General features: G+C 38.0%; 1 protein-coding gene across 2 annotated transcripts in view; it reads right to left on the bottom strand.

Annotated features, from left to right (window-relative positions):
- LRBA (LPS responsive beige-like anchor protein) overlaps positions 1–16174 on the bottom strand; it is a 767265-nt gene that overhangs the window by 623890 nt on the left and 127201 nt on the right. For both annotated transcript variants that reach the window (XM_023227472.2, XM_023227477.2), the window contains 5 exons: positions 9738–9830; positions 8411–8519; positions 7614–7695; positions 5143–5266; positions 4633–4825 (listed from right to left, as the gene is read on the bottom strand). In XM_023227472.2, the coding sequence (XP_023083240.1) occupies positions 4633–4825; positions 5143–5266; positions 7614–7695; positions 8411–8519; positions 9738–9830 (601 nt within the window). The remainder of the gene's footprint in view (positions 1–4632; positions 4826–5142; positions 5267–7613; positions 7696–8410; positions 8520–9737; positions 9831–16174) is intronic.

The following is a 16174-nucleotide window of genomic DNA, read 5'->3' as shown; positions in this document are numbered from 1 at the left end:
ACACACACACACACACACACACACACACACACACACACACACACACATTCTAACCGGGTGTGGTGGTTCATGCCTATAATCCCAGCACTTTCAGAGGCCCAGACGGAAGGACCACTTGAGTCCAGGAGTTGAAGACCAGCCTAAGCAATACGGTAAGATCCCATCTCTACAAAAAATGTAAAAAATTAGCCAGATGTGGTAGCACATGCCTGTAGTCCCACCTACTCAGGAGGCTGAGATGAGAGGATCACTTGAGCCCAGGAGTTTGAAGCTGCAGTGAGCTATGATCACACCACTACACTTCACCTGTCTCAAAAAATAAATATTTTTTTCCTTTCTCTATATCCTTATTCTAAAAGCTTTTTTCTCTTTTTAAAATTATATATATTTCAAGGTTTTTTTGTTAGAAACTAAGACACAAGCCAGGCCCGGTGGCTCATGCCTATAATCCCAGCACTTTGGAAGGCTGAGGCAGGCAGATCACCTGAGGTCAGGAGTTCGAGACCAGCCTGGCCAACAATGGCAAATCCTGTCTCTACTGAAAATACAAAAATTAGCCAGGTGTGGTAGCGGGCAACTGTAATCCCAGCTACTTGGGAGGCTGAGGCATAACAATCATTCGAGCCTGAGGGGCGGAGGTTACAGTGAGCAGAGATTGCGCCACTCTACTCTAGCCTGGGTAACAGCGAGACTCTTTTGCCTGAGCTTATACAGCTAATAATAACTACAAATCAGGATTCACACCCTGTCTCCAAAGTCCACAATCTTTCATTACTTACAGAAATCAATTGAAAACTGGATATAAATACCTAGTCATAAATATTTACAAGCTCAAAACACCTGAGATACCACCTAATCCAACTCCTTTATTTTGTATATAGGGAACTCAAAAAGACTAATCTATTTACCCTAAATACACTATTATTTTCTAAGATAGCAGTTCTCAAACTTTTTGGTATCATGACACTTTACTCTTTTTTGTTTGTTTGTTTGTTTGAGACAGAGAATCGCTCTGTCACAAGCTGGAGTGCAGTGGTGTGATCTCTGCTCACTGCAACCGCCACCTTGCGGGTTCAAGTGATTCTTCTGCTTCACCCTCCCAAGCAGCTGGGACTACAGGCATTCGACACCATGCCCAGCTTATTTTTGTATTTTTAGTAAAGACAATGTTTCACCATGTTGGCCAAGATGATCTCAATCTCTTGGCCTCGTGATCCACCCACCTCAGCCTCTCACAGTGCTGGGATTACAGGCATGAGCCACCAAGCTGGGCAACACTTTACATTCTTAAAAAGTATTAAGGCCCCCAAAGACCCTTTATCTATGTGGATTATATTTACTACTGCTTATTACATTAGAAATTAAAACTGAGACCTTTTAGAAATATTAACCCATTTAAAAATAATAAACTCAATATATAATATAAATAACATTTTCTGAAAATGATTATTTTTCGAAACCAAACAATAACAAGAAGAGTGCTATTATTTCATATTTTTGTGAATCTCTTTAAAGTTTAGCTTCATAGAAGACAACTGCATTCTCATATTTGCCTTTGCATTCAATGTGTTGCATATATTGGTTTGGCTAAAGTATATAAAGAAAATCCACCCTCATATAGATTTGTAGTAGGAAAGAAGGACCGCACAGACCCTATGAAAACGTCTCATGGGCCCAAGTTCTTTTTTTTTTTTGAGATAGAGTCTCTGTCACCCAGGCTGGAGTACAATGGTATAATCTTGGCTCAATGCAACGTCTGCCTCCCGGGTTCAGGCAATTCTCCTGCCTCAGTCTCCAAAGTACCTGGGATTATAGGCATGCACCACCACGCCCAGCTAATTTTTGTACTTTTAGCAGAGATGGGGTTTCACCATGTTGGCCAGGCTGGTCCCGAACTCCTGACCTCAAGTCATCCAGCCGCCTCAGCCTGTGATTACATGCATGTGCCATCGCGCCTGGCTGCCCTCCCAAGGTCTTTAGGTTATACTTTTAGCAACGATTGCTTTAAAGTTTGTACTCCTCTAGCCATCTTTCCTAAAGACTTCAAGAAACTAAGGGGAACTGACATATATTTATTAGAAAATGTGAAAAATCTGCTTTATACTAGGCACTCCCCTAACCTAGAATCTCCCCTAGAAATCTCTGAAATCTGCTCCAAATGTATATGAGGCACAAATTCAACCCTATTTTTCTTATAATCTTTTGTAAACGGCAACACAGTATGAAAAAAAAAATCAGTCTAGATTGCATCAGCCTACTGCAATAGAAATGAGAATATCTGGGCATCAGCACAAACTAAAGTTACAGAAAGGATGGCAAACAGTTCCTGTTAATGAGCCAAATAGTAAATATTTTAGACTTTAGGGACCATGTCGCCAATGTAACATGTACGATCATCCTTATAGTGTGAAAGTAGCCATATACAATATATAAAGGAATGGTAGTAGATACGTTCCCTTAGGCCATGGCTAGCTGAATTGTTTTAGACAAAACAGATCAACCTCAAAAAATAGTGACTAAAACAAAGCCATTTTATAAAATCAGACCTCTTTTCTTACTTACAAATGGATTTTACTTCTTGTAAACCCTTGCAGTAAAAGCATACTTTCTTCTCAATGAGGAAAGACGAGGCAGAATGAATAATTTGTAGTAACTTTCAATACTTAAAAGCAATTCAAATACCTGGAAACATGTAGTTAGGAAAGGGCAATATTTTTTTTTTTTTTTTCAGATGGAATCTCACTCGGTCACCAGGATGGAGTACAATGGCTCTATCTCTGCTTACTGCCACGTCTGCCTCCCAGGTTCAAGCGATTCTCCTGCCTCAGCCTCCCAAGTAGCTGGGATTACAGGAACATGCCACCATGCCCAGCTAATTTTTGTATTTTTAGTAGAGATGGGGTTTCACCATGTTGGCCAGGCTAGTCTCTAACTTTTGACCTCAGGTGATCCACCCACCTTGGCCTCCCAAAGTGCTGGGATTACAGGCATGAGCCACCATGCCCGGCCAGAAATGGCAACGTATTCTACAGAATGACAAAATATTTTAGCATAACTTTGATAGTCAGTAAAATGAAACACTTAAAGATATACAAAAATTATCATTCTTGGTATTTATTCCTTCCAGTCAATTTTTATTAGATAGCTATATAATTATACAATATTCCTTCTGAGTAATGAGAGGTCTGAAGATTCAAAAAACATACACCGTAAATGAAACTAATAAATTTTAATGCATTAATTACTTGAAATGTAACTTTTCCTTAGAAGGTACAAACATAAAACTCCAAAAATAATTAGATAATCCACATATTGGCAGAAGATGTTCATAAACAACATAACTAGCAAAGGATTAAGAATGAAACTATATAAAGAACTCCCACAAAACAACAAGAAAACACAGATCAAGATTATGGTGATGTAGCATTTTAAATTCATCCAAGTGACAAAGTTTTAAACTCCAGCCATACCATGTGATTAGCTGATGTGAAACAATGAGAACCTAAACACTGCTGGTGAGATGTAAACTGATACACTACTTTAGAATACTGTATTGTATTGGAATACGATACTTTGGAAAAGAATTTGCATTATCTTGTAAAGTTCAACATTTTCACCTTACAAGTCAACAATTCTACTTCTAGGAATATATGCAGAAAATTCTTGAACAAGCACAAAATGTATACGAAAATGCTCATTAGTTGGTAAATAGTCATGTCATATAATACATTACAACTGAGAAAATGAACAAAACTATATAGGTCAATGTGGATGAATCTCAAACAATAAGAAGCACAAACAGTAATTACAAAAAAATGCATTCAGTATGCTGCATTTACCTTAAGTACAAACATAAAAAATAAAACTATTGTTTAGAGTTCTATACACATAGTAAAGGTAGAGAAAAGATAAAAGACAACACTAAATAAAAGCTAGTGGTGTTGGGGGTCAGGCGAAGAAGAGGAGACAAAGAAATTGTAGAGGGGTGATCCAATTTCATAAACAGTGATCCTTTTTGTATGCTTAGAATATTTTTTTAAAAAAATCTAAGCTATACATAAATAACTAAACTTACTTTGGCTTAATTAAAAAAAACAAGACTACATGCTTCCTAACCCATTTTTTAGCTACCTGCAAGATGAGCGAAGGGCAAACATCAGCCAGACCTTTTCTGTTTACTCAACCACCTTACACTGCTAAAACAACTGCTTATCTTTGAATATAGTGCGCCACCTTGTGTTCGAAAGCTTTTAACTAGTATAAAATTCTGAGACCTCTGTAAACATGGCTTCTTAGAAAAAAAAATATTAGGTTGGTGCAAAAGTAATTGCAGTTTTTGCCACAACTACTTTTTCACCATCCTAATACAAATTCCTTTATGCTGTGGCAATAGATTTACCATTATAAAGACAAGTACATGTAAAAACAACATTAGAAAAATTATTTTGATTCTAAAGAAATTAGAAATGCTTTATTTCTACTGATAATCTTTTTGAGCTTTCATTTTGCTGTACTTTCAGAATATAACTTGCCTTCTTTCCTTGATTTTAAGTGTCCACATTTTTAAATGACTAAAATTCAAAAATTATAGATATTTAAAAAGGTACAATATGCTTTCATAAAGAAACTTACCTTTGAATGAGTGATTGATAAAGTGTCTACCCATACACGCCAGCCACCCCACTCATATTTGACTGCATGGTAAAGCAGGATTCTGAATATGGCATATACCATTTCTGTTATCTTTTGCTCATCCGAATTCTTAGGATTAAAATAGCAGAGAGAAAGCATCCATTCTTGCCACACAGAGCATTGTAGCAAGCTCCTGAAAATTGTAAGAGGGTACTAAATTACTGAAGAAAAAAATTATCTGAAAGAAATCTAAAGGTTTAAAACAAAATAACCCTGCCCCTCCCTTCTCCCCCCAAAAAAGAAACACATTTAGTTATACATTAAGAACAATTCAACAATGTGGAACTAAAAATTCTAACTTAACTATGTGGTACATTATTTACATACTCTTAATGAAAAAAATAGAAAAATCATTTCACAATATTTTTAAAGCAATTTTTCTAAGATAAAACGGGCTTATACAAAAGTACATCTGAATACTGCAAATAAATGCTTTCTGATTCAGCTTACCTCCTGTTTTCTCTACTGTTATTAAAAAGTTTAATCATGTCAGAAAGAAAGGCTCTGCGAACTTCCATGCTCTCTGGGCACTGGGGAGAATTTCGAAGTAGGGTCGCAATTACTTTTAGTATCTCTGTAAGACAGTTTATAAATAAGTAAAAACCAAACTCAACAAAAAACTCATCATAGAAGGTTATCAATCTATTGCAATTTCTTTAGTTTCCCTAACACAAATGTCTACCAAAAACATCCTCTTCTATTATTAAAAAAATCACCTATGGAAAGAAATGACAATACATTCATTAGAAAGCACTTATAAATACGAAAGGAAATGTCTTTCATGATTCAAATGTGCAAAAATAAAGCTGAATTTTAAAAGGTTACAATAAAACAAGTTAAATTATAAATGAATTAAATGTCAGTGAAACTGCTTACTCTCTCTGAGATATAACAAACAGTAAAGTTGATCTTAAAAACAAACAGGCCGGGCTAGGTGGCTCACGCCTGTAATACCAACACCTTGGGAAGCTGAGGTGGGTGGATCACTTGAGGTCAGGAGTTCGAGAGCAGCCTGGCCAATACGGTAAAACCCCATCTCTACTAAAAACATAAAAATTAGCTAGGTATGGTGGCGTGTGCCTGTAATCCCAGCTACACAGGAGGGTGAGACAGGAGAATTGCTTGAACCCAGGAGATGGAGGCTGCAGTGAGCCAAGATCATGCCACTGCACCCTAGCCTGAGCGACAGAGCGAGACTCTGTCTCAAAACAAAACAAACAAAAAAAGAAAATAAAAAACACTATAATCAAAATCTCAGAAAAAGATAATAAATTCTTAGATTCCTCATCATAATTTATGTTATGCACACATAGTCTTTCATTTACCATGGTGAATTTTTTTTTTTTGAGATGGAGTCTCACTCTGTCACCTGGAGTACAGTGGCATGATCTTGGCTCACTGCAACCTTTACCCCCAGGTTCAAGCAACTCTCCTGCCTCAGCCACCCGAGTAGCTGGGATTACAGACGCCTGCCACCATGTTTGGCTAATTTTTGTATTTTTAGTAGAGACAGGGTTTCACCATCTTGGCCAGGCTGCTCTTGAACTCCTGACCTCATGATCCACCCGCCTCAGCCTCCCAAAGTGCTGGGATTACAGGCGCGAGCAACCAAGCCCAGCCTACCATAGTGAATTTTTAAAGGTGTGACGATTTTCTTTCATAATCTTAACTGTAAAATTAGACACAAAAAAACCCAAAGGAAATTAAAACCTATTCAACAGCTCATCTCCCCAGGAAATGCAAAGTAAACTACTATTGTAATGGTCTTAGCATAAAGCTATTTAAATCTCCAGAATTTAGCTTAAATTAGGCCAGGCACAGTGGCTCATGCCTGTAATCCCAGGACTCTGGGAGGCTGAGGCAGTTGGGTCACCTGAGGTCAAGAGTTCAAGACCACCCTGGCCAACATGATGAAATTCCGTCTCTGCAAAAAATACGAAAATTAGCCAGGCTTGGTAGCAGGCACCTGTAATCCCAGCTACCAAGGAGGCTGAGGCAGGAGAATTGCTTGAACCAGAAGGCAGAGGTTACAGTGGCTGAGATCCTGCCACTGCACTCTAGCCTGGGCAGCAGAGCAAGACAAGACTAGGTCTCTAAATAAATAAATAATCTCCAGAACTTAGCTTAAATTAAAAAAAAAAAAAAAAAAAAAAAACTTTAAAAAATATGCACTTAGACCAGGTGTGGTGGCTCATGCCAGTAATACCAGCACTTTGGGAGGCTGAGGTGGGAAGACTGCTCGAGCCCAGGAGTTTTAGACCAGCCTGGGTAACATAGGTAAAATAATGACATCATGTTTCTCTGAAAGCTGAGGAAAATTAAACTTCAAAGCCATGTACTTTGAAAATTAGCACTGGAGCATCAAACACATAAACACACTTAACCACATAAAATGTAATTAAATTTTGAAACCCTACAAACTAATAATTTTAATAACATGATCTTAAAAAGCAAAATGAAAAAGGTATACCTTATACAAGTGCTTAAGAATTCTAAGTATCAAAAGAAAAGACTGCTTAACAAGACTATCTTCATAAACAATAAAGAAGACATATTTTTGTCTTCCAAATTTGGTATTGTTATATTCACAGTAATTGAAGATAAAACTATCTCCATGGTCCATGTAATTCTGCCTGACATCACGAAAGAGCACAATCAAAATTTTGCTGAAAGTCTGAACATATATTAAATCAAGACCTTAAGCAAACAATTCTTCAAAACCTTTATGTAAGAATTTCCACATAACTTAAGGTTGATTCGAAGGAATATTCAACATAAAACACAAACAAAACTAGTACCATCACCCTTAATGAAATATTCATCTAACAGTCTGTTTCAACAACATCGATTTTAGGTTGTTCACAGTGACTTTCTTTTAAGTAGCAAAAGGTAGTTTTTGTTCAAGTATATAAAATACATACGAGGGTTTTGTATCTTTACTGAAGAATCAGGATCTGGATGCTGTTTATGTATCACCTGAGTACCAATCTGTTCTATAAGAATCTACAGAAGTAAAACAATGGATTACATTAGCAAATCACTGGATTAGCGTCGCTATTAATGAGCTTTAAGTACAACACTAATCAAAATATAGTATATTTTTAGTTCAATATTGTCATGCTAAGTATTATACTTCTAAAATGACTACAGCATTATTACTCTATGTTTTCTTAATTATAAAATGAGACATCAAATAGTTAATACAATGAAGGGAATACTTAAACAGAAATAACGATACTGTTTAAAAATTCACAAATTAATAATAGATTTATAAAAATGCAGCCACATCTCCTTTGTATCATTTCATAGCTGTACATTACAAACTTAAATGATCTGGCCAGCATGGTGGCTCATGCCTGTAATCCCAGCACTTTGAGAGGCTGAGGTGAGTGGATCACCTGAGGTCAGGAGTTCACGACCAGCCTGGCCAACATAGCGAAATCCTGTCTCTACTAAAAATACAAAAATTAGCCAGGTGTGGTAGCGCACACCTGTAATCCCAGCTACTGGGGAGGCTGAGACAGGAGAATCACTTGAATCCAGGAGGTGGAGGTTGCAGTGAGCTGAGACTATACCACTGCATTCCAGCCTGGGTGACAGAGTGAGACTCTGTCTCAAAAAATAAAATAAAAGTAAATGATCTTATTTACCTACACAATGTTAAGAGGCATTTTTATAATAAGAAATTTAGAGGAGTAAATCCTAAGTACATTCCTACCTCAAACAGGACATTATATGTGGTCATGGTGATTAAATTTGTCTGAAGCATGAGCCTTTCAGCTAGCAATGAAAACAATCCATGTCCAAGCATGACTTCAACTTTCCTCCTGCAATTACACAAAAAGAAATCAACAAATGTAGAGCTTTTCTGTGCTCTACTTAATATGCATGCTGGATGAAGGAAACACAAAATACTTTTTCACACTACAAACAATTCCCAACTCAATTACTCTCCCAACTATCTTCAATCTAGAATTTCTAAAGCCACAGAACCTTTAAGTAGAGAAATGCTAACCACTATATAAGCATAACCAGTTTAAAAAAAAAAAGACAAGTTTGCCTATGCAACAGCACAGCAAAAACCTCCTCCCCCAAAATCTTCAGAGCAGTTATTTATTTAACGAAGTTGCTACAGTCTACCAGCACTAACTTAGTCTCTCCTGGGGACGATCATCTAAAGCTCATCTAAAGCACAATAAGTACTTAAGTAGAAAAACAATGTGGAGAAAAAGTAGAAGAAATGTAATATAATTTTAAAAAATAAATACTATGAAAATATATATAAAAAATTAACTTTCCAAGCATAAATTCAGAAACTAAAGGATCAAAAACTTTAATTTTACCCTTGGGGTCAGCAAAGTTTTTCTACAAATGGCTAGGGGGTAAATATTTTAGAATTTGTGGACCAGGTGATTTCTGTCACAACTCAATACTGTCTTTGTATCATGAAAGCAGCCACAGATGATACACAAATAAATTATTGTGGCTGTTTTCCAATAAAACTGTATTTACAGGTGGCTAGCTGGATTCCTAAACACTGCAGTTTACCAACACTTGTTCTAAACCAAAAAATTTTCTTTTTAAAATAAACTACTTCTGGTACAGAGAACAAGAGGTAGAACATGAATATCTGCATTCAGCTAAGAAAATAAGCATGGAAGTTTCAGTTCAGAGTTATGCATATATGAGAACACACTATGTGACAAACATCCAGGTTACTGTATTGCTTTATAACACAGATAAAGCAAAAATGATGTGAGTCACCTGAAATCAAGTCTCCATAGCTTCTTGAATGCAAGTTGTCCAAACTAATTCTCACAATTCACATTAAATATATGGAAAATTTAAATAATTTTATGTATAAAAAAACTATTCCTGTTCAACTTAGTTTTTAAAATATGTACTACTGTTTACATTCATACAGCAATTTATGAATAAAAATACAAGAAAAACTAGAGGACTACAGAACAAAATTGCTACTGCAAAGACTTATAAAATAAATAAGTAGAATATAAGTGTTCATCTTAGATTTCAGGCATACTTACTTTGGGGCCAGATGTTTTAAAAAATAACCCATTGCCTTAAGAGCTTGTACCCTGATTCCTTCACTTTTCGATGCCAGAAGTTTGTAGATAACACTGAATGAATAAGATTAAAAACAAACTATTTTCAGTACAATTTTTAAAAGGAAAGTCTTAAAATATATACTTTTCTTATTATTATAAACCTATTTCAAATAATGTGGAGGGAAATTTAATATACATTTCTGGTATTTAAAAATCTGCCTACCTCAGGCTAGAGTTCCTTTCAATGAAAACTAAGAAATGAGAAGAAATTGGAATATAAGGTGGCCTTTCCATGCACACACTTATATGTAACGTGTGCATCAAGCCAGCTTTGAGACAGTTTTTTCCATCTGCTACAGGCTTATGTCCTTTGAAGGTTACCAACTGGTTATTTGAAGTCAGTAGAAAGAAAGCATTCTCTAATGGTAGCACATATTTAAATTTCTAAATAATTGTCACCATGAAAAACAAGACAGCAGGCTAATAATAAATGATAATCAGAAATAATTACAAAAGTAAAAAGATTTAAAACCAAAGGATGCTAAAAATAAATTTCCCATTCAATTCTCAAAAATTATACAGTAATCTAATTTAATTTTTAAAGATCTATGTGGAGGCCGGACGCAATGGCTCACGCCTGTAATCCCAGCATTTTGGGAGGCCGAGGCAGGCAGATCACCTGAAGTCAGGAGTTCGAGACCAGCCTAGCCAACACGGCGAAACCCCATCTCTACTAAAAATACAAAAATTAGCTGGGCATGGTGGCATACGCCTGTAATCCAGCTTCTCGGGAGGCTGAGGCAGGAGAATCACTTGAACCTGGGAGGTGGAGGTGTGAGTGAGCCGAGATCACGCCACTGCACTCTAGCTTGGGCAACAGAGTGAGAATCTGTCTCAAAAAAAAAAAAAAAATCTATGAGGGCCTTCTGATTCTAGTATAAGCAAAGCATAATGAAACTGAAATTCAACTGATTCATTACAGTATTCCCTTCCTCATAAACATTTAGAACAAGAACAGTAATTAGAAACTCCTAGAATTACTTTTAAAAATTAAGGATATCAGTATCCTCCTAGATCAAAATTTTGGTGTTTAGTAAGTCAGAAAACATTCTGAACAAAAAGGAAGTTTCTTCAACCTCTAGTGATCAATAGAAAAGCAAGTATATAAAAAGAAGTTTGATTCCTTTTAAAATATGAACTAAAAGCATCCAAGTCCAGATCACATTGTAACTGCATAATTTTAATTCAAATCTTAGTACAAAAACTTAACAGTCAATCATTGGGAAAATACTAATACGTTTTATGTTTCTTTTCCTCAAGGATTTAAATTCAGCCAAATAAAAATTAAACATTTTAAAAGAAATATTAATATAAGCATGATACCAGCTTAAAATCACAATAGTTTTTTGAGGTTTTTTTCCCCAAAGATGGCAGATTTGAGGGTTTTAGCATTTCTCATCCACTTGGAAATAGCAAGATAGTACATAAAAATCAACTGTGAGCTTTAATTCAGGAAGGAAAGCAGGACTCCACTAGAATCAAGAAGGGCACCCTAGATCCCGAGAGCATTTGTTTCTCCCTAGATCTGGAGCTAACTGGGAAAGAGGTATGGAGATACTGTGAGGGAAAGACACCAGGAAAAGTTGCAGGGACCAACAGCAGGAGGCCATTTTGAATTCAAGCACTTACAATTCAACCTGGAAATCTGGCAGTGTGTCTGTGCAGGCATGCCAGAAATTAGATTCCCTGCTTTGGAGCCAGAAATGTGAAAACTGCCTCAGTAGTAGGTGTTACAATTGTACTCTACCCCGTCGCAGGCCTAGGGTAGGAGGAAAGCTGCTACAGCTGCAATATCTCCTGGACAACAAGACTTGGCAGGCAGAGGCAGCTTGGTGATCTGGAACCTGTCTGCATGTGTCATTGCTGGGTGCTCCAGCCTGCTACCCTGACACTGTGGTGCAGCAGGGCCCTCTCTGCTCCACTCTCAGGCAGAAACCCAGGCATTCAAGCCACTGCACCCTTCATAGACACAGATCATGACACTGGACCTCTTTAGTCCATGCCCAGGCTAATCTGCAGGCAACTGAAGCACCCGCTCCCATGGACAAGCAACCTGAGCCCTATTCCACATGGTGCAGCAGGATGCACAGGCAGATCTCCAGGCATTCAATGCACTTGCTTGCCCAGATTGGCAGCCTGAGCCATCCCACTCTTCCTTTGCAGAGATCCAGGTTTAGAGAGGACCTCTATGCTTCATGCCCAGGGAGATCTCCAGGCATTCAGAGCAGCTGCTTGGCTAGCCCAGCAGCCTTAGTCACCTCACCCCTCTGTGCAAAGATCTTGGTGCAAGAGGGGCCCTCTCTGCCCACAGCCAGGCAGATTTCCAGGCATTCAGACAACTCACTCACCTGGAACAGCACACTCTGCACCACTCTTATCTATGCAGAGATCCTGGTAGAGGGGGCCCTCTCTGTTTCATACCCAGGCCTGTCTCCAGGGATTCAGAGTACCTGCTTGCCTGGTTCAGTACCCTGAGGTGTCCCACCATTCCAGTGCAGAAATCCTGGTGCAGGAGACCCTCTCCATTTCACAGCCAGCAGATCTCCAGGAATCTGGAAAACCCACTTTCCTGGATTAGGAGCATAGGGCACCCCCATTCCCATGCAGAGAACTTGGGGCTGAGGTTTCCCATCACTATGCCTAGACACTCCTCTGGGCACTTAGGGGCTGCCCACTGAATTCCCGCTCAGCACTGATGCCTGCCATAGGGAGACCTAGTAGGACCTGCCCAGTTTGGACATGCCCATTTTGTGCCCTCCTCCAGAGCAGAGGAGGGAGCTCAGACCACCATGCACTATACACATCAGCCTATTGCCTGAGGCAACAGAGAGCTTCTCCCACCAAACATGGGTCAAGTATACACCCAGTCACATTGGCCAAAGCCCACTCTCACTCATAACTGCCATCCAATGGCTTATAGGTTGAACTGCACAGCCCAATATAAAACCTGCTGACAGAAGTGTATAAAGCTATAGAAGCAAAGCCAAAAGGCCCTACCCAGCATTCTCTATAGCCACACCCCCCATGGAGGCAGGGAAAGGGAAAGAAGACAAAATAACAATAATAACATTATAGAGAAAGAAAAAAATACCTTAAAAGCATGAAAATTATTACAAAAGTTAGAAGTGTCAGCATCTCCAAAGGAGAAGGAACCAGCACAAAGCTTCGGACACCATGAAAAATGTGAGTGTGGTGACACCATCAAAGGATCACACTGGCTCTCCAACCATGGACCATAACCAAAATGGAAACTCAGAAGAATTGACAATTAAAGAATTCAAAGCATGGACTGCAAGGAAGCTCAATGATATCCAAGACAATGTTGAAAATTAGAAGAAACTTCTAAAGCAATCCAGGAAATGAATGGGATTAAACATCTTAAAAAGAAATCAATCAGAGATAGTGGAATTGAAAAACTCACTTAAGAAATTACAAAATAAAACTGAAAGTTTTATCAGCAGACTGGACAAACCAAAAGACAGAATTTCAAAGCTTGAATACTGATCTTTCAAATTTACCCAAACAAAAAATTTTTTAAAAGTTTGAAAAATGAAAAAAAGTCATCAAGAAATATCAGACTATGTAAAGCAGCCAAACCTACAAATTACTGGCATTACTGAGAGAGATGGATAAAAAGAAAACAACCTGAAAAACATATATGAGGAAATAATTCAAGAAAATTAACCCAATTTTGCTAGAGATATAGACATCCAAATACAAGAAATCTAGAGAACATCACAAGATACCATACAAAATGAACATTGCCACAGCATTTAGTCACCAGACTGTCCAAGACCACCACCAAAGAAAAAATCTTAAAGGTAGCTAGAGAAAAAGGTCAGATCACATACAAACAGAACCCCATCAGCCTAACAGCTGACTTCTCGGCAGAAACCACACAAGCCAGGAGAGACTGGGGGCTTATTTTCAGTATTCTTAAAAGAAAAAAAATTTAGCCAAGAAATTTCGTATCTACCCAAACGAAGCTTTAAGCAAAGGAGAAATAAATGTTTTTCAGACAAACAAGCATCAACGGAATTTGTTGCCTATAGACCAACCTTACAAGAGATCCTTAAGGGAGTTCTAAACATGGAAACGAAAGAACAACACTTACTAACACAAATATGCATGTACATAGCTTGCAAACCTTATAAAACAACCACACAAAAGAAACTACAAAGCAACCAGCTAACAGCTTCATGATAGGATCAAAACCTCACCTATCAATATAAATTATGAGTGTAAATGGTCTAAATGCCCCACTCAAAAGGTACAGAATGGCATGTTGGATTAAAAAAACAAAACTCATCCATCTACTGTCTTTAAGAGAGCTATTTCACATATAACACCACTCATAGGCTCACAGTACAGGGTTGGGGAAAGATCTATCACACAAAGAGAACACAGAAAAAGAGCAGGTGTCACTATTCTTGTATCAGATAAACGATAAACGATCAAGAGTTAAAAAGGACAAAAAATGGCATTGCATAATGAAAAATAGTTCAACAAAAAAACTTAACTATCTTAAATATATATGCATCCAATAGTAGAGTAATTAGATATATAAAACAACTACTACTAGACCTAGGAACAGACTTGGACAGTCACACAATAATAGTGAGGGATTTCAACATCCCACTGACAGGCATTAGACATGTCATGGAGGCAGAAAACTAACAAATTCTGGACATACATTCAGCACTTGACTAATTGGACCTAATAGACACCTACAGGATACTCCACGCATCAACCACAGAATACACATTCTTCTCACATGCACATGAAACATACTCCAAGATCAATCACATGCTTCGCCATAAAGTCTCAATAAATTCAAAAAATTGAAATCATGCCAACCATATTCTCAGACGACAGTGGAATAAGAATAGAAATCAATACCAAGATGATCTCTCAAAATCATACCATTACATGGAAGTTGAACAACTTGCTCCTGAATGACTTTTGGGTAAACTATGAAAGTAAGGCAGAAATTTACAAATTTTTTGAAATAAATGAAAACAAAGACACAACATAGCAAAATCTCTAGGATACAGCCAAACCAGTGTTAAGAGGAAACTTTAGGCCAGGCGCAGTGGCTCATGCCTGCAATCCAAACACTTTGGGAGGTCGAGGTGGGTAGATCACTTGACAGCAGGAGTTCTGGACCGCCTGGCCAACATGGTGAAACCCTGTCTCTACGAAAAATACAAAAACAAATTAGCCAGGTGTGGTAGTGGGTGCCTGTAATCCCAGCTACTCAGGAGGCTGAGGCAGGAGAGTCACTTGAACCCAGGAGGCGGAGGTTATAGTGAGCTGAGATGGAGCCACTGCACTCCAGCCTGGGCAACAGAGCAGGACTGTCTCCCAAAAAAAAAAAGGGAAATTTTATAGCACATAGCACTAATGGCCTAACTCAAAAAGCTAAAAGATCTAAATTAACAATCTAACATCACATCTAGTGGAACCAGAAAAACACAAAATAAACCCCAAAGCTACCAGAAGAAAAAAAAATAATGAAAATCAGAGCAGACCTAAACAAAACTGAGACAAAAATCCATACAAAAAAACAACAAAACAAAAATCTGGTTATTTGAATAGATAAAGAAGATTGATAGACCACTAGCTAGGTTTTTTTTTTTTTTTTTTTTTTTTTTTTTTGGGACGGAGTCTCGCTCTGTCGCCCAGGCTGGAGTGCAGTGGCCGGATCTCAGCTCACTGCAAGCTCCGCCTCCCGGAGTTTACGCCATTCTCCTGCCTCAGCCTCCCGAATAGCTGGGACTACAGGTGCCCGCCACCTCGCCCAGCTAGCTTTTTGTATTTTTTTTAAGTAGATACGGGGTTTCACTGTGTTAGCCAGGATGGTCTCTATCTCCTGACCTCGTGATCCGCCCATCTCGGCCTCCCAAAGTGCTGGGATTACAGGCTTGAGCCACCGCGCCCGGCCCTAGATTTTTTTTTTTTAATCCACATAAGCATAATCAGATATGACAAAGTTGATGATACAACCAATCCCACAGAAAGACAAAAGATCCTCAGAGACAATTATGAATACCTCTAAGCACACAAACTAGAAAATCTATAGGAAATGGATAAATTCCTAGAAACACAAAATCAGGAAGAAGTTAAAACCCTGAATAGACCAGGATTGAGCTCCGAAACTGTATACCTGCTAAAATTTGGCAGTGAATTTTTCTGGTCCAGGACTTTTTTTTTTTTTTTTTTTGGTTACCTATCAACCAAAAAAATCCTAGACAAGATAAATTCACTGCCAAATTATAGCAGATATACAAAGAAGAGCAAGTAGCTATCCTACTAAAAATATTCAAAAAAAATTGAGTACAAGGAACTCCTCCCTA

This window comes from Piliocolobus tephrosceles, chromosome 3 (assembly GCF_002776525.5).
Source record: "Piliocolobus tephrosceles isolate RC106 chromosome 3, ASM277652v3, whole genome shotgun sequence".
NCBI classification, from domain to species: Eukaryota; Metazoa; Chordata; class Mammalia; order Primates; family Cercopithecidae; genus Piliocolobus; species Piliocolobus tephrosceles.
The sequence above is the reverse complement of the archived record's forward strand: the minus strand, read 5'-3'. Positions and strand labels throughout refer to the sequence as shown.